The following is a 25,443-nucleotide window of genomic DNA, read 5'->3' as shown; positions in this document are numbered from 1 at the left end:
AACTGTCCCATAGGGTTTCCAAGGAGCAGCTGATTATAACTGCCGACTTTTTGGTTAGTTGCCATAGCTCTCAACCACTGTGCCACTGCGGTACTGTGCCAGGTACTTGGTAAACAGCAATAAAAACCGACACGGTCTTCACACTCCTGGTTCTGCACTGTAACCCTTATTTAGTATGAGGTTTAAATGGTTTCTTTTGCCAGAGATTAAAGGTTTAATGTCTAGCCCATAAATGCAGCTATGCATTCTGATGATGTTAAAAACTTCAGTCTAAGATATAAAACCTTTATAAATGTCTTATTTATTTCCAGTTAAGTCTTAAATGTGGGATACTATATTAGAGAGAAACCAGACTAAAGCTGTTGGCTGTGCTGCTAATGTGAACTGTTTACTCTTTCAAAGGAAGGAAATATTGTCTTAAAAAATTAACATGTAAGACATGAAAAGGTAATATGAGTAATACTGTTTTATCACTAACATGATACTGGAAATCTAAGCTGAATGCAGAGGAACTCCAAAGAAAACTGAGTAGGATAAAGAATTACACTCACATACATAAAACCAAGCCCAACTGCTCTTTGCCCCAGGAAGGCACCATTTTCACAAGGACTAAATGTTGAGGTCATTTCATTTTCCACAAAACTGTCTCAGGAAGGGATTTTAATCTGTAACTGGAAAAGCAGCTAAATGTGAACAGCTATCCAGGAGAAAATAATAATAAAAGAACTTTACATGACCCCAAAATTAAGTTTTTCACTCAAAGATGTATCAGTCTGTTACCTAGTCCCTTTAAGAAACCAAAAAAAGATACATTGAGAAATTTGTTTGGCTTTGAAAAACAACACACCATTGTGTACTGAAGGAAAAATAAAATTTATTTTAATTTGGCTTGTTGGTCCCACACCTCATCTTTACATATATATAGATATTTGCTACTATTTACAAAAAGAAATGTTCCATACTTAACAGCCCAGTATCTTTGCATCTCCTTGATAAATCCTTGTACTATTTTAGTTGTATGTATTAATCTGAATAACATGCATATTTTAATTTTTAAGGCAGATAGTAAAGTTGCCTACAGGTCTTATGATTTCATCTTGTTGTGGGGCAAACACTGGTCACAAAGTGTAATAACAGTTCATTGTTTGAGGCTGAGGTAATGAGAAATTAAGCAAGTGAAAAGCAAAGCTTCATCAGCACGGACGTGACCCAAGACGCTCTGCCTTTCCTTTAGGCCAAGGTGGCTTTCCACCCGCCACCATGTAAACAGGAACTGCTGCAAAGCTTGAAAACTGTTCTAAACCCAAATCCCAGAGCATTTTAGTAGGTTTTTCACTAAGCATCTTTAAAGCATTTTAAGAAAAATAACTGATTGCTCAGCTGCCCCTTCAAAACAGCTCTAAAGAAATGCTCTACTTTCTCAAGACTTTTTTTCAATTCCATCACATTACATGTACATCTTGTAATAAGCAAGGTGAAAAACTTTAGACCAGTTTAAATTCAGTGCAAACTGCACTTTTGTAAATACTATTTTTATCTCCAGTTCTTCATGCTTACATTTCCAGTGTTGGGAAATACAACTACTATTAGTCATCTTCATTCTTTGCATTACCAAGGGGTTCCTTTCTCTTCGTCTTGTTCTGAAGGGTGAACAAAACCCTGAGAGGTACGCTTCAGAAGGTAAACTGCAGCATGAAGACCCCCTATGTTCACCCAGACAGTATGCACCTTCCGCCACATGTGTCCCATTCTGGATAATGCCTGTGTGCAAACAAAAAACATAGAAGTAATTAGGCTTAACAATGTACTTCTAAACCAACCAGCAGTCTTGTTTGCCAGTTAGAAACATCTAAACTAATATCCCAAGTTGTACTTTAAGTTGCCATTGGCTGACTTTCAGAGCTAATGTAGAGCACCTTGGTAAAGCATTTCTTGTCCTGGGTAAGTAGTACAGCTCGGCCTGTCCCAGGTCTACAGACGCGGCTCATCTCCTGTAGACAAGCTGGATAAAGGTTCCAGTTTCTCTTCTTGGAGCCCATCCTATAAAAGAGGTTCCAATGAGTGAAGCACTTACTGTTGAAGATAAATTTAGATTATTAAAAATTCATTCTTATTGCAGTAAGAAAGTATTCGATGCATCCTGAGGCATGAAAAATAGTTACGTTTTAGAAGCCAGAGTTTTAACTATTATATGTCAATGAAATGAGCTACCAGTTAGTAAACTGCTTGGAATTTTTCAGTTTCAAATAGAATGAAAAAAAAGTGACAACTATAATAGTTTTATAACTTGCTCTCAATGAATATAAGCAAATTATATAAACATGTCAGAAATCATTTATCTTGAGAAATAGAACCAAATTTTTCTCAACAATGTGGTAGAAAGTGAATTATTATCGCTACATAATTTTAAAATGAAACTGAGGGTTAGGATAAAAATGTAGTCAATACATTTGTGAGTTATCAACAAAGAAGAAACAAAATGGGTGAATCCATCATACTGGTTTAATTCTTAAGTGAAAAGTAGCTCTGCTGAGGAAGTCTGCTAAAAGGAACTGAAGATTTCTTTTTCGGACTTTGAACAACTTCAAAGAAAATACTGACAAATTCAGAAGACAAGGGGGTATAACGGCTAAAAGTAAAACTTATTTTTTAAAACCAGTTCCTACCTTTTTCCAAATGGCATGTCTGTTACAATGATATCCACAGAGCCAGTTCTTAAAGGCAAACTGCAGATATCCCACTGAACAGCATCTATAGGTAGGCCCCAGGATTTGCTATGGGGAGAGAGCAAAGTGCTTCAACACATTTAGAAGTATGAAATAAATGAAAAAACAAAAAACCTTTCTGAAAAGAGACTGCTGTAATAAAGTACAAAATGTTATGAAAATTAGTGACAACATCAACAAGTTAGATGAATAGGGAAAATCTTAAAACTAATAATGGCTGAAATGGAAAACCTGTAAGTTTGACAAATATAAACAAGCGTTAAGACTGGTTTTCATATATGTAGACATATTTCACCTACAATTTAAGAATGCATATAGTAGGGTAAAACAAGATTACAGCACAAGGGAAGCAGTAAATTACATAACTGATGATGTAAAAAATTACCAGTGAAACATTCATTGGGAAGAATCAGAACCAGAACACTAAAGAGAAAAATACGAGATGACACATCTAAAAGATAGTTTGGCAAATCTATAAAGTAATGATGAGACCTAAAGAAACATATAGATAACGGAAAATTGGTAAATACAGATGTATTTGTTTTCAGATTAAAACGATATGAGCAGAAATTGTTACAGTAATATTTAATAATTTTAATAAAGGCAGTCACTAATGATTTAAACAGATATTAAAAATATATTACAACCACAGGTACCAATAACTGCAACAAAACAAGGTACCAATAACTGCAACAAAACAAAAGACATAAGCTACAAAACACTAAAAATCAAGGTAAAATTGATAGTACAGGTTGAATAGACAAAAAGCGAAGGTGCAGAAGGTCTGAACAACAAAATACTTAAAAGCTAGAAAAGCTGTTTATCAAGTTTACAAAAAAAAATTATATACTAAGTCTCAAAGAACACCTCAATAAATGTGAAACAAAATATACCACAAAAATTCATTAATCACAGTAGAATATAATATAAAAATATAAACCAAAATCTTCCAACCACTTGAGTATAAAAAACGATCTCCTAAACCCTTGCCACTCAAAGTGTGGTCTATAGTCCAGCAGTATCAGCATTACTTAGGAGCTGGCTAGAAATGCAGACTCTCAGGGCCAACCTCAAACCTACTGATTGAAAATCTTTATGTTAGCAATGTTTATGTTATGATTCCCAGGTGACTCATATGCACAGTGGTTAAGAGCTATGTCTGCTAACCAAAAGGTCAGCAGTTTGAATCCACCAGCTGCTCCTTGGAAACCCTATGGGGAGTTCTACTCTGTCCTATAGGGTTGCTATGAGTCAAAATCGACTTGACAGCAACAGGTTTGGTTTTTGGTTTTGATCCTAAACAACTAGATAGGAGAGACAAGCACACAGCCAATGATTTAGAAAATAACAAAAATCAAAAGCATTATAAAAATCTATAGGATATAGTCGACAACAGTCCTTAGAATAAAACTCACAGCTATACTGAAAAATTTTTATCATTAAAAAGAAAACTGTTAGAACATATAACAAAATTTAGAAAATAATCTTAATAGAAAACAGAAATAACAAAAAGCACTGAGCATGACAAAACCACAGAACAGATAATGTTAATACACGGAATAAAAAACAAGGCACTAGTAATCCTAACTGGAAAAAAAAAAAGACAAAATTAGCAAAGAAAAGGATTTAATCATTATAGTCATAAAATAAGATCAGACATGCCATGTATAAGCAATAAATTTAAATATTTGAATAAAATTAACACTTTCTTTACAACAACTGATTTATATTTACAAATATAAACCTCACACTGAGGGTTATGAAAGCACCTGTTTCTAGATCTCATAAGGCCAATCAGGACATAATGAATTCCTGGGCTATGTATTTAGGATGTGGAGCGCCTATAAGACCTAACAAATCTGCTGACCACTATCTACTCCTGGTGCTTTACAAGAGAATAAACGACACTAACAGAGCGAGACCAGAGAAGCAATTTTATGAAAATTCTAGACCAAGTGCTATTTCAATCAGTTCTTCCCAAAGAACTGGGTGCAAGGCCAGCAGTGTCCTCAAATGTGCAGTAGTGGGCTAAGGCTTAAGATAATGTACTGTAACAAAGTACACCTCAAAAGGATGGAAAATGACACATTTTCCCAAAGGACTTCCAATCCATGAATGCCAAAGGAGAATGGTTGAAGGACCCTGGAATATTTTGTTTAGAGAAGACAGGACTTGGAGGGAAGTGATGGAGGGGAAGGCTTTGGTAGTCCTTCAAACATCTGATGACAATCATGTGACACAGGCTATCTGCTGTCAATCGTGTGACACAGGGACAAGATTCTTTTTCTTCATGGACTCATAGGAAAAAATAAAAAGTCTGGAAAGCAGAGATTCAGTTCACTAAAAGATATGACTAGGTCTGAGAGCTAAGCAAAGGCAAAATCAACAAGTCTTCAAAGGCAAAGTTGTTAGAGGCATTTAAACAGGCTGGAAGGCCATTAGTCAGGATCTCCAGTAAGATTTAGGCAGATCTCTTCCAACTCTGAGATTCTTTTGAGTGCCAAATAATAAATAAACTTTAGTATTTCTATACAATGGGATATTATGCAGTCATTAAAAAATAAGACTGTGCAAAAATACAAAAAATATTTGAAAATTTGTGAAATTAAAAAGAATCTATAAAATATTCTTCCAGTATGTGGGGAAAAAAAGTATGAATAAGGAACAGAAAAAGGAAGACAGAAATAAAAAGTTGCATTATGATGGGGAATTCTAGTTAAATTAAAAAACTGGTTTTTTAAATTATTTTCAATAAACTTTAAAATTTAAATGGCATCCCACAATATTTTCATTTAGATTAAAATCAATGTTACAATGCATTTGGGGCCATTCATAAAGACAACATGAAAACTGATTAAGTCTAAGAGATGATACAAAGTCTTTTAAATTAGATTTTTACCTTTCTTGAATTTGGTTCTTGGTCAATAAAGATAAGATGTTATTTGCTGCTCTATTCACAGCCAATGGATTATTGTCACCAGCAATATGATAACAGTTAGACCACTCAGTAGCCCCCTAAAAGACAAGAGAATGTATTAAAACAGAAGTAGCGAACTGCAAAAAATGATTTAAGGGAGAATCATTTCAGCCAACTGTCAATAAACAATCCAATCCAATGCTTTTCTAAAGTGGCAAAACATTGCTTGAAATGCCCTCTGTGCTTGCTGAACTTACCTTTCAAGATCCGGCTCAAATATCAAGCTCTCTGTTGACATCAACCCCACATCTCCACACTGTCTCTCATCTGCCCCTCCAAAAGCATTTTGTACGTACCTCTGCCACTGCACTTGTTCTATTTTAAATTATTTCTACACTTGCCTCCCAACTAATCTGGGAACTCGCTGAGGACAAATCTGGTGTTTTATTCAATACCCCACCTGGCAGTGTTTGACACATTTAGCAGTAGACTTTAAATAAACATGGTTTGAAAAAAATTAACCAACTCAAATCAACCAAACCTACACCCTTTTGTGATTATGGGCAAATGTATTTCTTCTGCTATATGGAATACTTGAGAATTTCAAAATAAAATACAATTTCCTTTGGATGGCTGTATATTTTTTTGAATGATAACCACCATATCCCTGAAAGGATTTTGCAATTTTAAGTTAAAAAATGTTAGCAGTTGTTCACGGAATGAGGTGACAGATCTTCCTAGGCTAGAACAATGTTCTAAGCAGATTAACAGGTTTCTTACATGAAAGCAGAGAAAGGCTCTGCCCTCGACTTAGGTATGAGCAGCAAACACTTCTTCCTCTGTAAACAGTAATACATCTGTCATCCATGAACACAGCGCTTCGTAAATTTTTCTCTTGCCTAGACACTTGAGGGTGATGATACAGTCTTATTTATAATCCTACAGAAGTGACTTTCAGACAAAAGGGAAGTTGAAGTATGCAGCATTTTGGGGGGAAGAGGGGTGGAGTGGAAAGGGGAAGGAGAGTTTAACGAAAGCCTCTCAAGAGATTGATTCTCCAACTTTTTTGTTTTTTACACCTGTTTTAGATTTTCAGCCTTGGAAACAGGTATGTTTTATAGTACTTCCAAATTTTAAAGGGAGTATTCTAGATCAAGTATTTTATACTGTGGTCAACAAATCTTTACATATACTCTGTCAATACTGTTCATAATTTAAAAAATTTTGATCATACATCTACACTGGTTTTTCTACACTGGCATCCACATATCTATCCTTATATGGAAATAGTTTAAACTTGTAATCATTTTTGGGGCCCTCTTCTGGCCTCTTTCTAGCTCTGTTGTATCTTTCTTGACATGTACTGACCTTACTTGCTATTTCAGACACAGACACATCATGGCTTAATGCTAGGGAAGGAGAACACTCTGCTCTGTTCCCCAAATTCTTTTTGATCACAATTAGGATTTCTCTGTGTGAGTCTCCTTAGCCAGAGTAATTTATCTAGCTGACACTAGCAAGAAATGGTAGTTATGTAGACTACTGTAAATTCCTTCTTGGATTTTAACTCCCAGGTCACAGATGTCATTTTCTAATTACAGTCTGGATTATTTTCCCCTTCATGGGTTGCTCTAGACTTGCTCATCCGTCTAGCTCCTATCCACTCAGAATCTTGTGGATATCTCTCTGCAGTTTATTCCCATTGGCTTTAGGTACACTATATAGGAAAACTTAACATGCTTTCCAAATTTAAGTGATTTTTACTGGGAATTCCCACTTTCAAATTGTTTATAAAAGTACAGGTATCATTATCAAGGAGACTCTATTGTTACATGTTCTCCACTTAGAGAATGTCTTTCCATTTTTTGCTTTGCTTTTAGGCAGTTTTTATGAGTCCTCCCAATCTCATAGTAATTTTGAAAACTATTTAAGAGCATCTGGTATATAACTTTGTCAGATTTCCCCCCAAATCTAAGTAATGTCTATGGGTTTCCCTTTTTACAACTATACTTAACCCCTCCAAGAATCTAAGTGGATTGAGAAGTATGATCTCACCTTATAGAGATGAACTGGCTTTCCTCCAGTTTAGGCTTATGTCTTCAATTATCCTTTTCCTTTCAATTCTACCAGCTTGTTTGTTATGGAAAAGGGACTCACCAGTTTGTAATTCTCAGTCTTCTCTGCTACCCAGTGAATAGATATCACTAACAATCTATCTAGTCCTTTGGCACTTGGCTATCTGTAATGAGTGGTTACACCCTTTACACATAAGTTACAGCTTTACTACTGTAATCTTTCAAGACTCTTGGGTCCATTGATTCAACCTTTATAATTTTATTATGTCTAATTTACACATTAGGTCTAGAACATTCTGGATGTATCACTTGTTTACCTAAAAGTTAAAGGACAGTTATTACCTACCTCTATTGGTATTGCCCCTGTTCCACACATTGGATCAACTATTATATCAGAAGGCTGAGGAGCACAGAGCCTGGAGAAGAGAAGAAAATAGCCTATGTGAAGAGACTTAATCAAAAGCCAAGGCTTCCACAATGACTATTCCTGAAGCTATAAGATCAAGAACCTATCATGCTAGCACGAAGGAACACCAATCTATATTCACTTTAAAAATCAAATTTTTAATTACATGTTGACTCTATATTCTAACATTTGGGGGAAAAAAAACCGTTCTGTATAATTTAAAAGTCTTTTCTGTCATCTGAAATCCCATTTTACTCCACAGATGGGATTTTAGCTTGTATCCTTCTAGACCTTTTAAAGTGCACTTATAAACATGTCTTTAGAAAACAGTGTTGTTTTGTACATAAACCTCTATTGTTACATGAAAAAGCTCAAACACGTCTCAAGTAAAACATGTATCAATATAAACTTATTGGCAATTAAGACATTCAGTATTCCTGATGAATTTAATTTTGAAGATAAAAACCTTGATGTAATTGCTATACAGTAGCCTCCCCTTACCCTTATCCACAGTTTTGCTTTCCACGGTTTCAGTTACCCACGGTCAACCACGGTCCAAAAATGTTAAATGAGTAGCATGATGAAATCTCGCACCTTCCCGCCCAGGGTCCACATTCATATAATTTTCATTACAGTATATCATTATAACTTCTATTTCATTATCTGTATCATTCTTACTGTACCTAATTTATAAATTAAACTTTGTCAAAGGTATATATGTATAGGTCAAAACATAGTATACATAGGGTTCAGTACTATCCAAGGTTTTAGGCATCTACGGGGGACTTGGAACGTATCCCCTGTGGATAAGGGGGGACTACTGTACGTTGAGCCCTTAGTATTTGCCTGACATGGATTTAAGCTCTTTACATGCATTATCTCATTTAATCCTCATAACAACCATATGAGAGAGTGTCTTATTTATCTAGTGCTGCTACAACAGATACATGGAAAGTGGATGGCTTTAACAAGGAGAAATTTATTTTCTCACAGTTGAGGAGCCTACAAGTCCGAATGCAGAGCACCAACATTTGGGGAAGCCTTTCTCTCTCTGTTGGCTCTGGAGGAAGGTCTTTGTCTCTTTAGTTTCTGCTTCCTGATTCCTTAGAGATCTCCATGTGGCTTAGCATGTACCTTACCCCATCTCTACTTCTTCTGCTTGCTTGTTAAATCTCTTTTATACCTCAAAAGAGATTGACTTAAAACATACCCTGCGTGAATCCTGTCTTACTAACATGACAAAGACAACCCATTCCCAAATGGGATTATAATCAGGCGTATAGGGGGTTAGGATTTACAACACATATTTTTGGGGAACACAATTCAATCCATAACCGTCCACCCTCTGGCCTCCCAAAATTCATGTCCTTGCCACATGCAAAACACATTCACCCCATCACATCATCCCAAAAGTCTTAAGTCAACCCAAATCTCATCTTCTGAATCATCGAAATCAAATATGGGTATTCCATCCTGGGGCAAAATTCCTCTTTACATCTGCGAACCTGTGAAATCTAGAATACAAGTTATCTGCTTCCAAAGTACAATGGTGGAACATGCACAAGGTAGACATTTCTATTACAAATAAGAGAAAATGGATGGAAAGAAAGGTTAACAGGCACCAAGCAAGTCCAGCACCCAGCAGAACAATTTACTTAGCTCTCAAGGCTTGAAAATAATCCTCTGTTCTTTGGGACCATCTTGACAATGGCTCTGCCCTCCAGACTCTGGCTATTGGCCATGCTCTTTGGATTCTGGGTAGAGGCCCCTGGGCCCTGGGCTTCAGCTCCGCCTTCCAGGCCCACTGAAATGGCAACTTGGCTCCCTCAATTTTGGGGGGTCCCATTTTCCTAGTCCATCTGAATGGTGACCCCACCCCCTCAGCCCTGGCAGGCCCCATTATTCTGCCCCTTGGGCATGGCAACCCGACCCCTCAGCTTTGGGTAGCGGCCCCATCCTCTTGGCCAAACTGAATGGCAGCCCCACACTCTGGAACCGAGTTAGTGAAGATTTGACTCTTTGAAATCTAGGAGTCCACGGTCTCACCCATTGTGACCTGAGAGATCACGGCCCCACCCTTTGAGACTGAGGAAGCAGAGTGCTCCTTCCAAAATTCTGCCGCTATCTGAACTGCTCCAGGGATGGTTCTTTTATTTTCTTGGAGGATAACAAATGTAACTCCTTTGGTCTGTTTCCTGCCTGTAGAATTCCAAGAGGCAGACAGTGTGCTTTCCTTTCATTCTTTCTCTGTCCCCTTCAGTCTAAGCTGATGGGTTTTCTGTTGTGGTAGTTGGTTAGATCCATCAGTCACAGGCTTAATCTTAACAAATGACTGTGTAGTCACATTCTTGGTGAACATTCTAAGACGTGTGTTTTTAGTTTGTACGACACAATTTTCCAAATATTTAAATTTTGTTTTCATTTTGCGCAGTTCATTTTTAAGTCCATCTCTTTCCTCTTGCATTTTAATATAAGCAGCAAGGAGAAACCATGAGACCCCTTTAAGATCTTGCTTAGAAATGTCCTCAGCCAAATATCCAGATTCATCACTTACAACATAATTCAGACAAGTTCTTTGCCACTGCATAAAACATCGTCCTTCCTCCATTGTCCAATCACATTGTTCATCATTTTCGTTTAAAGCCTCACCAGAAGCACATTTAACGTCCACACTTCTAGAAACATTTTTTGCTGGCGCCATATGTATTCTCTAAGATGATACAGACTTCCTCTGTAGCTCTCCTTGCTTCCCTCTGAGCCCTCAACAAAACCGTCTTTTATGTTCATAATTCTACCAACAGTCTCTTCAAGGCAATCTAGGCTTTTACTATCAGGCACCTTAAAACTCTTCCAACCTCCACCCATTACCCAATTCCAAAATCACTTCCACATTTTAGGTATCTGTTATAGCAGCACCCCTACTTCTCGGTACACCAAATTCTTAGTTTACCTAAAAAAACCAACCAAACCCATTGCTGTCGAGTCGATTCTGACTCATAGCGACCCTATAGGACAGAGTAGAACTGCCCCATAGAGTTTCCAAGAAGCGCCTCGTGGATTCAAACTGCCGACCTTTTGGGTAGCCGCCACAGCACTTAACCACTAGACCGCCAGGGTTTCCTAGTTTATCTAGTGCTGCTATAAATACTACAAGTGGATGGCTTTACCAAACAGAAATTTATTTTCTCACAGTTTAGGAGGCTGTAAGTCCAAACTCAGGGTGCCAGCTCTAGAAGGCTTTTTCTCTTTGTTGGCTCTGGAGAAAGGTCCTTGCCTCTTTTAGCTTCTACTCCTGGGCGATCTTCATGTGGCTTGGCATCTCTCTTCCACCATCTCTGTTTCTCTTTGCTTGCTTATTTAATCGCTTATTTCTCAAAAGAGATTGACTTAAAACATACCTTATACTAATCCTGTCTCATTAACATAAAAAAGACAACCCATTCCCAAATGGGATTATAACCACAGACACAGAGGGTTAAGATTTACAACACCTATTTTGGGGGGACACAATTCAATCCATAACAGGGAGATTACTATTATACTTCTTCTCATTATCATTTTACAGATAAGGAAGCTGACAAGAAAACATTAAGTTACTTGTCCATGAACACAAACTAAGAGGTGATACACTCAGGATTAGAGGCATTGTTTGACTGTTAGTGGCTTAACTGCTACCTCTCTATGAAGTACCCCCTCCTTAACCACGTCACTAATTTCTCTTTCCTTCTTTTGTTCTTCTGATCTTGCCATAGCTGATGAGTCCAGGGATGAACACTTGACTGAAATGTCAATCAGATCCTCTCTTCCAGGAATTTGGAATAAAGAACTAGAAGCTCTAGGGAGTGTGGGCTGGTAGTTTGAAATTAGAAATAAATATAGATGAAGGGCCCTTTTGGCACAGTGGTTAAAGCTATCGACCGCTAACCAAAAGGTTGGTGGTTTGAAACCACCAGCAGCTCCGTGAGAAAGATGTGGCAGTCGACAGTCTGCTTCCATAGAGATTTACAGCCTTGGAAACCCTACGGGGTTGCTATGAGTCGGAACTGACTCAATGGCAATTGGTTAGATGAAGGGTAGTCATGTGCACAGATGAGCAGAGACAAGAGCCTACTGACTCCTAGCAGAGACAACAGTGGCTGCCTAGTTTTCTGGTGGTTTCCAGGATCTGATACTACTCTTGAGAACTCAATTTTCAATTTTTCCTTGGATTCCCCAAGATGCCTCAATATCTTTCCAATAAATTCCCCTCCCCCCCATCATCACTTTTTTATCTTAAGCTAGTTTACTTAGATTTCTAATACTTTTACCCAAAATAGCTCTCCATATCTCTGGCTCCTACCATAATGGCCTAGTAGTAAATAATGTTTGTTAAATGAATGAAGACTAGGAGTTCTTCCTTAATCAAATGGACCCAGTTTGCTATTACTGTATTGAATTAGTAAGTTCCTATTGTGCTGAACTGTGAATCCATGGATAAGCAGGATAAAAAAGGAAGCAAAGATCAGAAGAAAAGGAAGTTAAACTGTTTAATCACCAGTACACACCAGGCACTGTATATAATAGATATCTGCATGTTTCTGTTTTCAATCTTCAGCAATAATCCTTTAAATCCTGTATCAAACCTATTTTGCTGCCTGGAAAACAGAAACTTAAAGAAGAAAAACTTGTCTAAGTGGTGGAAAGAAGCATCCAAAAAAAATGGGAGAAGGACAAAAGAAAAGAGGGAAAGCTACATCTTATACTTTGAAAAGTAGAAAATTTCAGGATGATTCCTGGGTTGCTGTGAGTAAAAAGTTTAAAAAATAAAAGTAAAAGCCTTATGTGTTCATTTATACATTTTACATGTTTTTAAAATCTCTTCTATCTGCACAGAAATGAAAACAAAAAGCAAAAAATCTTTTTCTAATTCCCAACATAAAATATTTTATCAGCATTCTAAACAGAAATGAGGAAGCCCCATTCAAGAGGCAGATGAAAGGTATTGTTCTCATTTTATAATTAAGAAAATTGAAACAGGAATTCAGTGATATTTTCAGGATCACAAGGAATCAATATTGAATACTGGGGAAAAAATCATTAGCTTTTTACTCCGTCTTTACCAATTAAAATCCAACATGTTATTGTTGTTATGTGCCATCAAATTGACTTGTGACTCATAGCGACCCCATGTGACAGGCTGAACTGTCCCGTAGGGTTTTCTAGACTGTAATCTTTAAGGAGCAGATCGCCAGGTCTTTCTCCCACAGAGTGGCTGGGTAGGTTTGAACCATCAACCTTTTGGTTCGCAGTTTAGCACTTAACCATTGTGCCACCAGGGCTCCTTAAATTCCAACACGGTACTTCATAACAAATTCAAGTGTTTTGAAGAGAAAATTCAAACCAGGTGCCACTTTAATCTGGATGGCAAACCATTCTCTTACCTGAGCATCCCATAGGCAAGAGTAGATCTAAGAGTTGTGGGTCCAAAATGTGTGATATTTCTTCGATGGAGACTCTCTTCTGTCAGTGCAATGCCCACAACTATTTCATTATCATGGATATTCAAAAGAACCTATAAGAAATTTAAACAAGACAGAAGAAAACTGTTTTAGGATTGTTCAAACTGCACTTACAAGATTTTCTTTTTGAGGCTTTTTTTTTTTTAAACTTTTTTATTGAGGTTATATTTTCCATACAGTAAAGTGCACAAGCCTTAAGTATATCTCAATTAATTTTTATCTGTATGTATACACTTGTGCAACCACCATCCAGATCAAGATAGAGAACATTTCCAGCACCTACTAAAGACTCCCTTTGGCCCCTCCCAGTCAATACTTCTCACCCCAGGTAATCATTAATCTGACTGCTAGCACCATAAATTAGTCTGGCCACTTTTTGAACTTCATATAAATGGAATCATAAAGTATGTAATATTATCTTCTTTAATTTTGTATTGATTTTTATTATTTTCTTTTCATTCACTATAAGTTGAATATAACCATATTTCTCCAAATTTTTAAAATGCAAATATATTTTGAAGGTTTGTTTTTTTTAATATACTTAAAATTTTCTGAAAACTTTGGAAAATATTTCAAACACAGAGAAATGCTGCAAGAACACTAGCACAATGAACTTCTAAATATGCCCTTCACTGAATTCCCCAATTATTAATGCTATACCACGTTTGCTTTATCATCTATTACACTGTTTTCATTTTAATTTGACTCATCTTGAGTAACGTCTGTAGAATAAGGATTTCCTATACTGGTTATAATTTTTTCAAACACACATACAACACTGAATATAAACTATTCAAATAAAGATATGTTCCTCAATCTTCCACTTAAAATCACTTCCATTTCCTCCTCCTCATGATCTTAACAGCAGCAGCAGCTGATGATTATACAGCCTTTCTACATGTCAGGATCTGTTCTACACACTTGACATTCATTACCTCATTTCATAGTCACACCTCTGAGCTAGGTACTTAGTACCCCCTTTTTATAAATGAGGAACCCCAGATAGCTTGTAAGTGGTACAGCTGAGCTCTGAACTCAAGCAGGATGCCTCCGGAGTCTGTGCTCTAAGCCCCCTTGCTAACTTTTAGATATCACTGTTCTAATTACCTAGTTAGCCTCCTCATTCTCCCAGAAGCTCTATGAGATATGCAAAAGACTTGAGTGTGCACACAAATAAGTGACTTGCTCCAGGTTCTAGAGCCCCAAAAGCAATAGAAAATGATTTCTTGGTAGAAATCTCATCTTCTAGAGGTGTTTTTAAGTTGTCAGAGATTTAAAGATTCTGGTTTGTACTGCCCACATGTGAATCACGTGGGTAGCAGAGTACTGGGACCAAAGAGAGTAAACATGTGAAGAAGTACTATGAGCTAGTATTTGAGTGTGGGAATCTAGTAGCACTTAAGAAAGAGGAAAGCTGGCTCTAGGATGGTAGTAGCACTGATGTTCTGACTGGAGAAGGTCAAAGCTTATTTTTAAAATGTGCTCCACTTTTTTAGTAACAAAACTGTACAACCAAGACACACAAAAACAAAATAATTGTTTTTAATCTGGTTGAACTTTGTAATTTGGAAGTCATCATAATGTAGTAAAGGGTACTAGATTTGAAATTCGAAAACTCAAGTCCCAATAGCTTCCATCTACTGACTTACTATATACAGTAAAACCTGCAAAAACTGGAACTTGTGTAAGATAGAAACCTGCCAGAGAAGGAAAAATCAAATATTTTCCACTAAAATGAGTGACAGAAAAGTGGTAAGGCTGCACCCTGTCAAAAGTGGGAAATTTGCGAGACTCAGAAAAACAAGGTAGTCCTGTCAAGTTCCAACTCTCACAGGTTTCACTGTACCAGGTGTTGTGCCAAGTACTTAAATGTATTACCTTGTTTAACCTTCAGGACAACCCTGAAAGGTATATACTATCATTGGATTCATTTGAAACAGAGGCACAGAAGAGACTATATTGTTTAGTTACATAGTAGTGCAGTCAAAATTTGGAGCTAGATCGCTTGCTCCATAGTTGATGCTCTTCTTAACCACACCCTATTAGCTCCGTGGTCTCAGTTTGTAAGACTGGGTTAGTCTGAAAATTTTACACATCTATAACAGCCTTAGGGGCACTAATGGCACAATGGCTAAGCGCTTGGCTGCTAATTGAAAGGTCGGCGGTTTGAACTCACCAGCCACTCCTCGGGGGAAAGATGTGGCAGTTTGCTTCTGTAAAGATTACAGCCTTGGAAACTCTATGGGGCGGTTCTGCTCTGTCCCATAGGGTCACTATGAGTCAGAATTGACTCAATGGCAGTAAGTTTTAAAACAGCCTTCTTAAATCATAACATTCTCTACCTACCTCCACATCAAAGTTGGTCATGTCAGCCTTCCACTTAAAATAATCTTGAACAGCACCCCCAAAATCTCTTGCGGCCTCATTTGATGTAAAGCAATGTTTCTCCCCTGCCCTATTGCATGTGACTCTAAACTTTAGCACTCGATGGTCAGTTTCTTCTTTTGAGCTTTCATCAGTCTCCTCTTCTTTGGAAGATGCCAAATCATCGCCTACTAATGTTGATATCTCCTCTTTAATGGCAGGATTTTCATAATAGTCTAGGATATGTGGCTCTACGGCATTGCTAGTGAACTCTTTTTTAACATCTCTCTCATCTATTTTCTCTCCTTGTCCATTATTAATCTTCCCTTTACTTGAATTCTGATTTACTTTTTTGCGCTTTGCTTTTTTTTTCTTGAAACTGGTGTTAATTTTCCACACTTTTAAAGGGTCTGTCCACGGGAGCTTCCCAGCCAAGTCTTCAAAATCCTTTAGAACTTCTTCCTATAAAGGACAGAGAATGAAATCCATTCATTTCTCATCACTTTAATTGAACAATTAAACCCCTAGTCTGCTACAGACTATGCTAAATCATTATGTTGCAGGTGGTCAGAGTATAGAACAAGAGTAAATAAAATAATGCCTGCGCTCAAGGAAATGAAAATCGAACTGATAAGTTAGATATATACAAATTAAGCCACTAAAGAATAACACAAGATAGAATGGTAGATCAGAAGCTGGGACTTCAAGATTAAAATGTAAGCAGTAAGAAATGATGTAATAGTGGTTACCTCCACACGGAGGGGAAGTAGATGGATGAAAGATGGGAGGGAGATTTACTTCTCACTGACTAAATTCCTTTTGTATTTTTTTAAATTTTGTAATGAGTATACAAATAAACTATTTTAGAAAATAAAAATTTTCTAAAGAAAAAAATTTTATCAGCTAACGTTATGTATCCAATTCCTATATAGTATCGAGTCAACTTTTTAAAAAGTAAATTTGGTCACGCCCCTCCCTTGCTTAAAAGCCTTCAATAGCTTTGCACTGTGCATAGAAAATCTAAATTCTTTAAAAAGCCCAACACAATCTGACCTCTGCCTATTTGCCTTATACCACCTTAGGACTATTCTCTCCCTTACTTCCTACCTCTGCTTGGAAACGTATTTGTTTCGCTTAGTCTCTCTGCACTGCTAGGCACGTCCTCCAAGAGCTGCTCTATTTAAAGAAGTCTTCACAAGTCATTCTTTTCCTGTCTTATTTCTTTAGCATTATCTGAAGTTAGTAAGTCCCTCAGTGACACAAATGGTTAAACTCTTGACTGACCAAAAGGTTGGTGGTTCAAATCCCTCAGAGGCACCTTGGAAGAAAGGCCTGGCGATCTGCTTCTAAAAGGTACAGCCTTGGAAACTCTATGGAGCAGTTCTACTGTGCACACATGGGGTCACCATGAACTGGCATCAACTGGATGGCAACTTTTTTTTTTTTTGGTATCAGAAGTTAGAAGGTTTATGTATTTGTTTGTTATCAAGGCTCCTCCTAGGAGGTAAGTGCCTGGTAGGAAGGACTTTGTCCTGATCACTGCTACAGGCCAAACGTATAAAAATGCCTGCTCATTAAACAGCTACTGGATAATATGTGATTAAATGTTAAAAGGTGGGTGATCTAGACCTGCACTGTCCAGTATAGCAGCCATAAGCCACATGTACCTATTTAAATAAATATTCAGGTCCTCAGTTGTACTAGCCACATTTCACGTATTAATGGCTGGTGGCTACCATGTTGGACAGCAGCCATAGAACAGTTCCACAAGGAAGTTCTATAGCAAAGGGCTGGTATAGACAATATATGTTACTAAAGATCAAAGTAGAAAGAATCAATGCTGACTGATGGAGTTAATACTTGAAATGGAAGTGAGGGTTTGATACTACTTGAAACCTGCTGAAATAATGTCAAACTACAGGTTTAACAAGTTCAATTCTATTTACAAACGATTTCCCTATAAAGGGCCTCTAGAGGACCTGCAGCTTTAACGTGGTTCAATAAAACTCTCTCGGCCCCCTGTCCCCTTCTTTCCTCAGAAACTGGTCTAAGAAAAAGAAACAGAAACACCAACTCATCTTTACTGAATCTAGATGGTATCTGTAACTTTGAACCAAACCATAAGAAGAATCCCCAAATGCAGTGAAGGTCAAACAAAGGTACAGTACAGGAAGACATGAGAGACAATGCCTACAGACCTCAGACAAAGCACAGCCTGTGAAGTAGGTGGCAAATCAACTCTTGTTTGGAACAGCCAGAAAGAAGTTATATGGACTGATGGTAGGAGCTTCCCTGGACCTCATTTGTACCAAGGAGAAGCAGGGGAGGGAAATGGGGGCAGAACAAGGAATCTCATAGACATGCTATGTGTGCTTGTGTGCTGAAAACTGTCTGCTGGTGAGGCAGAGTGGGAAAGAGAGACACTGCATTGTGAATAACACTGAAGCTGCTGATCCCTTGAGGCTAGGGAGAAGTAAAGGTTAAAAGAACTCATTCAGTGGTATTGAAATTATACCTCAATAAAGCAGTAAAAAAGAGAAGAACTCATTCACCCACAACTCTTAGTCAGAAAGAACTGTGAACCAAAGAAACTTCCTGCTAGCCTGGCGCATGTTCCTGGCTTTTCCCACTATAACAACCTCCTATAAACACCAAGTCCAAGAGGAACTACCTCGTTCAAACATGAGCAATTAAGAGGTATCAGCACAGAATTTATACAAAAGTAGTGAAAGAAAGGAACAGAAAAATAAACAGGCAACAAAAAACAGTGATCAGAAAAACACTGCCACAGAACAGTTTAAAACTATGATCAAACACACTGATATGACACCAAACATGTAATGAGGAAATACCTTTGTAAAATAACAGCTCAAAGGAGAGATATAAAAGCAGAAAGAAGATCAAATGAGCCTCCAGAAGGAGATGAAATAGGAGCTTGTCAAGTTCAAAGAAAAAGTGGAATAAAAAAATACAACTATCACAGAAATGCAGAACATTTTGAAAGCGGCACATATAAAAGACACTGCTGAAAACACAGTAAGGGATGTAGAAAAAAGCAAGACAAATAAAATGGAAATTAAATTAAAAAAGGATTTGAGAGAAAAACTTAAGTATGAAAGTCAAAAAAGATTTTACATATGTATAATTGGTATCCCTGAAGAATGGAATTAAAATGAAACAAAAAAAACCTTTTTTTCCCTGAAATAATTCAAAAAAATTTTCCAGAAATGTAAGTGGATGTGACTCTTTCTAAAGATTGACATGTCCTGACAAGATTGTCAGCAATGAGCTATATCCTGGTAGACTTCAAAGGTTTAAAAAAAAACAAAAAACTAGGCATCAAGCAAACACATCAAGAAAGCAATAAATAAGGGGGAAAAAAATATCAGCAGGGCCTCAGGAGTTTCCATAGCAAGATTTAATACCAGACGAGAATAAACACTGCCTACAATATCCTTAAGGAAGTGTGATCCCTAATTTTATACCCAAACTATTGATCAGATATAAAGATGAAAGACAAACATTTCTGAACTTATGTCATTCAAGAAATGAAAAGAAAAACTAACAAAATGACAGAGAACCTATAATCTATTTAACTACAGAAGAAAAATGAAAACAAATATAGGGATAAAGATTACGAACAGGATGTAAATGTTACAAACTGGCCTACAGTAGGGAGGGCGAAGTTAGGAACACGGAAGTAATTTAACCATGCTGTTTATCCTCATCTTTTATACCCAGAGATCAAAAGACAGAAGTTAAAGCTGATAAATAAAAGTATATTTAAAGGCATAAATGTCAACACTAAGAAAAATAATAAAATTAACTACAATTGGGAGGTAGAGGGAAGACGTGGAAATAATACCAATTTCATCATTGCTCTTAGTATGAATTCGGGAAATATTGTGTATATAGTAGATTAAGTACATAATATCAAGTTGTACTTATAAAAGTTAACAGCTAGCACACGAACATAAATCTAGCAAACTATTATAAAACACATGGACATGGGAGAAGCAAAGAAAATATATATTGTAAAGATAAAAAAAAAGCAGAAAGTTTAACATAAATGTGACAGAAGACCAAACATTTGTCATATTAACAAATATCAATGGAATAAACTCTCATATTAAACAGAGAAACGACCCTCAAATTGAATACATATAAGGATATACATAGCCTACTCATTGCACCACTGTGATGGCAAAAGGCTGGGAAAAACCTAGTGTCCTAAAATGAGACTGATTAAAGCATGGTACAGCAACACAATGGAATGCATGTAATTAATTCCAATAATGACTTTGACATGATCTCCAAAATATATGGGAAAATGCACAGCACAGAACAGTATTATGGTATGCTCCATTTGCATTAAATAAATCAATAAAATAAATGTACTCATAAAATATCTCTAAAAGGATACCCAAGAAATTAGTAATAGCTGTTGCCTCCAGACGGGGAATTACATAGCATGGGGATATAGGAGCCAAGTCTTAGTTTTCACTCTATATTCTTTTCAGTCTTTATAATTTTGTTCTATGTACATGTTTTACCTAGTTAAGATAAATAAATCAGATTCGTTAGCCTCGGGGGAAAAAAAGGCTAATAAATTCAGGAGATGATCTAACTACTTAAGAGTCAAAAAAAAAAAAAAAAAACCTATTAGAATGCTTAAACAGACTTTTTATGAGGTGAAGGAAAAGAATTAACTCCACAAAGAATAAACTCAGTCAACAGAATGAAAGCTAGAAGCAAATGTTTAAAAAGGAGTTTTACTACAGTATGTTGCAATTTAAGTCCATAAAGCCAAGGGTTTAACAATTTCTTATGGTCAGACTCAAAGATGTTTCCCTTGCATAGATTTGAAAATCTGCCTTAATCTTTGCTGCTCTTCTTTTAGGACTTCCACCAGGAACCTCTTTTGCAGTCACTTACAAGGCAACTCTGAAAACATGGCTTATATAGAATCATTTCATAATAATCAAATTCACCTCTAATTAGATATCAAAAATGCCCAAAAGAATACAAACTCTAAGATGGCAAAAACACAAGAATTTAAGAATGTGTCCTGGTAAGCTAGAGACAAGAATTTAAGAAAAAAATTAAGTTTTTCAAAATGTCTGTCAACATTTATTCATTTATAGAATTGGCTATTTAAATTTCAAAATACTCACCAGCAAAATTTTTTAATAGTCTGCCTATTATTTATTAGTTTCACAGGTATGATTTAGTTGGCAATGGCCATCAGAAGTCTGAAGGGTTATAATATTAGTGTTGAAAGTTACATTTTTAGTTAGTAAGATTCTTAACTATTTTCAGTCTGAATTCTTCTAGGTCTAGTTTTAACTTTCTAAGCTGTGGATTCATATCAATTTGTCTGACTGGTTTATGAATAATGTTTTGGAAACCAACCTGCTGCCAATGAACAAAAATTAGAGAATTAGGTAGCATATCATAATTTTTTTAAAAAAGACTTTTCCTAGACAGGCAATACAATTGGTTAAAAAAAAAAAAAAAAAAAAAAAGTTTCTAAGCATTTGACTCTGAAAACCTGACCAAAAAGAAATGTGGAAAAATACTAATATCTTACTGCAATCTATTTTCAACTTTCAACTTAGGCAGCAGCTGAATATTTGGGAATCAGAAGCTAAATTCGAGTTGGAGACAAAGCTGTTGTCCTAACAACTGAAGGAGTATTTAGATATTACTTTGGCCTTATTTCAAAAAATGAAGTTAGAGAAGAAAGCAGGGCAAAAGCAGAATGTTGACAGAAAGTGTTATTTGTAGATGACATAAACTGTCACTTACTCTTTGGTTCACAGTCTGGAAGTAATTCTATTTTGGAACTATATATGTCAGCAAAGCTAATCTAAAGTTTATATCTTTTGTAAATAAGTCCAACAATTTGTTTTAATTCTTATAGACTTTGACGTTTTTCAATATTGATTTGTAAGAATAACTTTGGAATAAGCTGTTAGCAAATCTCTTTGGATTTTATTGTAAATGCCTCCCAGCATTCTGTATCATAAAAAAGCAACAGTAATGCTGGGGAAGGTGACTGAAAATCATCTACCATGTTTGGGATCGCTCACCTTTGTTTCTTTGAATTGGTAATCCTTAAACTCCTGAACAACTACAAATAAGTTGTCAACTGACCTCAAACAATGAACCTAGGGAGGAAAAAAAATGTTAGAAATAAATTTCTGAGAAAGCTTTTAAAAAACACAAACTATCAACATTTAAACATACAAATCAGATACAATAGTTTTAAGGCAGCTAACACCTATCATTTCTGTTTAAAATTAAAAAAAAAAAAAAAAAAATACTGCCAGTCTCCCATCCGTTTGGCCACCCATCTGCTTCTGCATTTCCCCAACAGAAAGGGAAGGACAGATAGAAGGTTGAAGCATTATGTGGGCAACAGGGTTATGAGGGGGAAGGGGAAGACAAAGCAATCAAGTGGGACTTTATCGTGATTTCCTCACGGCTCTCTGTGGTATACTGTATACTGCAGTGGCTAAGAGCATTGGGTTGAGACCCAGCTGTGATTACTAGCTGAGTGATGCTGGGAAGATTACTTATTTTTCCTAAGCCTAATGATTACTGATAATAAAAACAGTGCTAGTGCCTATGTTCACAAAGCTGTTGAAGATATTAACTAAAATACTGTATGGAAAATATCTGCTCACCAATTCATCCCAAATATTTACTGGGTGCCTACTATATGCTAGAGTCTGAGAGTTGGGACTATGACAGTTAAAAAACAAACAAAAAAAACTAGACAACCCCTGCCCTCATGCTACATGGTAATGAAAAATATTTCAGCTTTTATTATAGAGAGATGGCAGTTTGCTGACCTTCACCTCTCACTTTCAGTGATTCCTAACTACTTTTGTGCAAGAATTTCTTTGACACAGACTGAAAAAACAAGAAGAAAATTCTTATTCCTTGCTTCATCACCAAAATCTGGAGCTAGATGCTGAAGTAAATAAATTCCAAGATGTGCAGCACATACTTGGAATTTATTCGTAAGTCACATAGGATTCTTTCTGGTGAACTCATTCTCAGGGAATACTAGAATGACTTCTAAAAATAGAGCAAACCTACTAGTCAAACTTACAAATCAGTACCTAACAGAAAATGAAGTATATTTTAAAATCACCTGATTTAGGGCAAAGAAAAGCACAGGGGATTCCAAAGGGATCTGTAAGTAAAGAGTAATCGTAAATCAAACAATTTAGAAAACTATTTAAATTCTGCTACATGCAAACCTTAGCGAGACTCTCCACTGAAATGTCAAAATATATCTTGCCCCGGTCTTTGCTGATTTTGCATGATGACCCCAGTTTCTCTCTAACTTCATCCGCAGCTGTTTGCTCAAAGCCAGTAGGTACAGTGGCTCCAACAGTGACTTCGAGATGCTCAGACTCACTTCTGTGGCCACTTTCTGTCACTTTTACAAACCTCTGGTTCTCAAACAGGTTCACATCCAAGAGTTGGTTAGTGGCTTCTTGAACGTCAGACATGCTGGAGCACTTCCAAGATCCCTAATACAGTCCCTTAAAAAGCAGTACAGAAAAGAAATAAAAGCCTAATCACCTCGTATCAACTACACCTGTTTTGGAGGGCAGGCAGAACAAAGTAACATAATTGATATAGTCATATTCAGCCAACACACCTGATTAAGCATTCACCAAAGATAAAAGAATTGAATAAATATGGGCACAGAGAGCAGGTTGTAAAACATGATGTTGTTGAACAAGCAATATAGTAAGTACTATGGAAGAACAGGAGACAAAATAAAGTATTTTCACAGCATGCAACGTTTGATTTGTGGCCATCTATGTTGATAACTGACAAACTCATAACTATAACAGTTACTAATTCAAACACAGAGGCTACTAGAGCACATTCAAATCCGTTTGTGCATCTAGTCCTTTTGTCTACCAATTAAGAACATGGGGCTTTGAACTTTCAGAGACATGGGTTTGAATTCTTGCCCCCATCACTAAGTGGTTGAATGACCAATAACAAGTTCATTCTCCTAAATCCTCAACTTCCTTATCTGTAACATGGAAATTAAATAATAATTCCGTCAGTGTTGAGAGATTTAAATGACATTAGCACACTGACAGACACATGATTAAAACGTGCTAACAGGATATACATCTTCCTCCTTCATTTGAAGTAGATAAGGACTTCTACATTTAAAAATACCTACTACTCAACAACTATAAATATTTGACTGCCTACATGTCAGGCTCTCGGGTCCATGGAAAAAGCCATGGTGGCACAATAGTTAAAGCGCTGGGCTGCTAACCGAAAGGTCGGCTGTTACATCAGCCGCTCTGCGGGAGAAAGATGTCGCAGTCGGCTTCGTAAAGATTCACAGCCTTGGAAACCCCTAGGGGCAGTTCTACTCTGTCCTACAGGATAGCTATAAGTCGGAATAGACTCAACGGCAGTGGGTTTGGTTTTGGGTTGGGGTCCATGGAGGGGTTTCAGGCGAGGCCTGTGAAATACTGGTGGGTTCGAACCACCGACCTTTCAGTTAGCAGCGGAGCACTTAACCAGTACGCCACCAGAGCTCCCCTGAAACTGTAAGCCATATTAAATGTATCTGAACACGGGTGGGGGCGTGCAGAGAGGTGGTAATCAATAGCTTTCAACAGATTTTCAAAGGGGTTTGTGACCCAAATAACTTAGGTATGCAAAAGAGTACCTATATGTGCATTGTTTTGTGCCAGAAACAGGCAACAAGGTTTAACAGTAATAAAACTCAATTCCTGTCCTTAAAGAGCTCACAATCACTGTGAATACGATTTCCACTTTCTAAATAAAGCAGCGGAGGCATTACGTTTCCTGCCCAAGGTCACAGAGCCAATCAGTGGCGAGAATGGAATAGAATCTTATCTCCTGACTCCCACCCGCCCGGACCGCGGTCACAGGAATCTCAGGGAGTGGGTGATGGCCGAGGAGGCAGCGAAAAGGGATCCACGCGTGACCGGATGAGGTCCAAGGCCGGCGTGCGGCCTTCGCAACAGCACCGTGGCCCGTGGCCGGGCAGCAAGGAGAAGGCCGCTTCTCGGCGGGCGCCGGGGTCCGCCCCTAGCTTCCCCCGAGGCTGAAGGGCATAGGCCGCCACGCACGGCCACTCCCACCCGCCGCCCGGTTACCGGCTGCAGCTCAAACCATTCCGGCTCCGGAACCCGACCAGCACTGCGCCCTCAGGTCACGCCGCCGGAAGCCGCTTCGCCACCCCCGGAAACGGAAGTCAGGCCCCGCGGTCACGGCGCATCTGTGCTACAGGCGGGCGCCAGGACAAGGTCGTAGAGAGGGGAACATGCGCACAAGACTCTGCGCTGAGTCGGCGAGGCGGGGATGAACTGTCCTCGCGTCCGGGACTGGGTACTCTGCAAGCTGAGTCTGCAAAGAGCATGCTGTGTAATAGGTAACA

General features: G+C 37.5%; 1 protein-coding gene across 1 annotated transcript; it reads right to left on the bottom strand.

Annotated features, from left to right (window-relative positions):
- Positions 1 to 854: 854 nt before the first annotated feature.
- Positions 855 to 25,090, bottom strand: THUMPD3 (THUMP domain containing 3). Its single transcript, XM_004368296.3, has 9 exons — positions 23,258 to 25,090; positions 22,079 to 22,156; positions 15,969 to 16,448; positions 13,545 to 13,675; positions 8,065 to 8,134; positions 5,626 to 5,741; positions 2,667 to 2,774; positions 1,917 to 2,040; positions 855 to 1,761 (listed from the first exon to the last, which is right to left on the bottom strand). Exons 1-9 carry the CDS (start codon positions 23,510 to 23,512, stop codon positions 1,609 to 1,611), a joined length of 1,515 nt encoding a protein of 504 aa, XP_004368353.2. The 5' UTR covers positions 23,513 to 25,090; the 3' UTR covers positions 855 to 1,608.
- Positions 25,091 to 25,443: the final 353 nt, after the last annotated feature.

This window comes from Trichechus manatus, unplaced genomic scaffold (genome assembly GCF_000243295.1).
Source record: "Trichechus manatus latirostris isolate Lorelei unplaced genomic scaffold, TriManLat1.0 scaffold00001, whole genome shotgun sequence".
Classification (NCBI taxonomy): Eukaryota; Metazoa; Chordata; class Mammalia; order Sirenia; family Trichechidae; genus Trichechus; species Trichechus manatus.
This window is presented reverse-complemented; position numbering and strand designations above follow the sequence as displayed.

Coding starts and splice junctions, on each gene's coding strand:
- THUMPD3 (XM_004368296.3), bottom strand. CDS start 23,512: ATGTCTGACGTTCAAGAAGCCACTAACCAACTCTTGGATGTGAACCTG. Junction 22,157..23,257: donor CAGTGGAGAGTCTCGCTAAG/GTTTGCATGTAG, acceptor TTTCCTCCCTAG/GTTCATTGTTTGAGGTCAGT. Junction 2,041..2,666: donor GACATGCCATTTGGAAAAAG/GTAGGAACTGGT, acceptor CCTCTTTTATAG/GATGGGCTCCAAGAAGAGAA.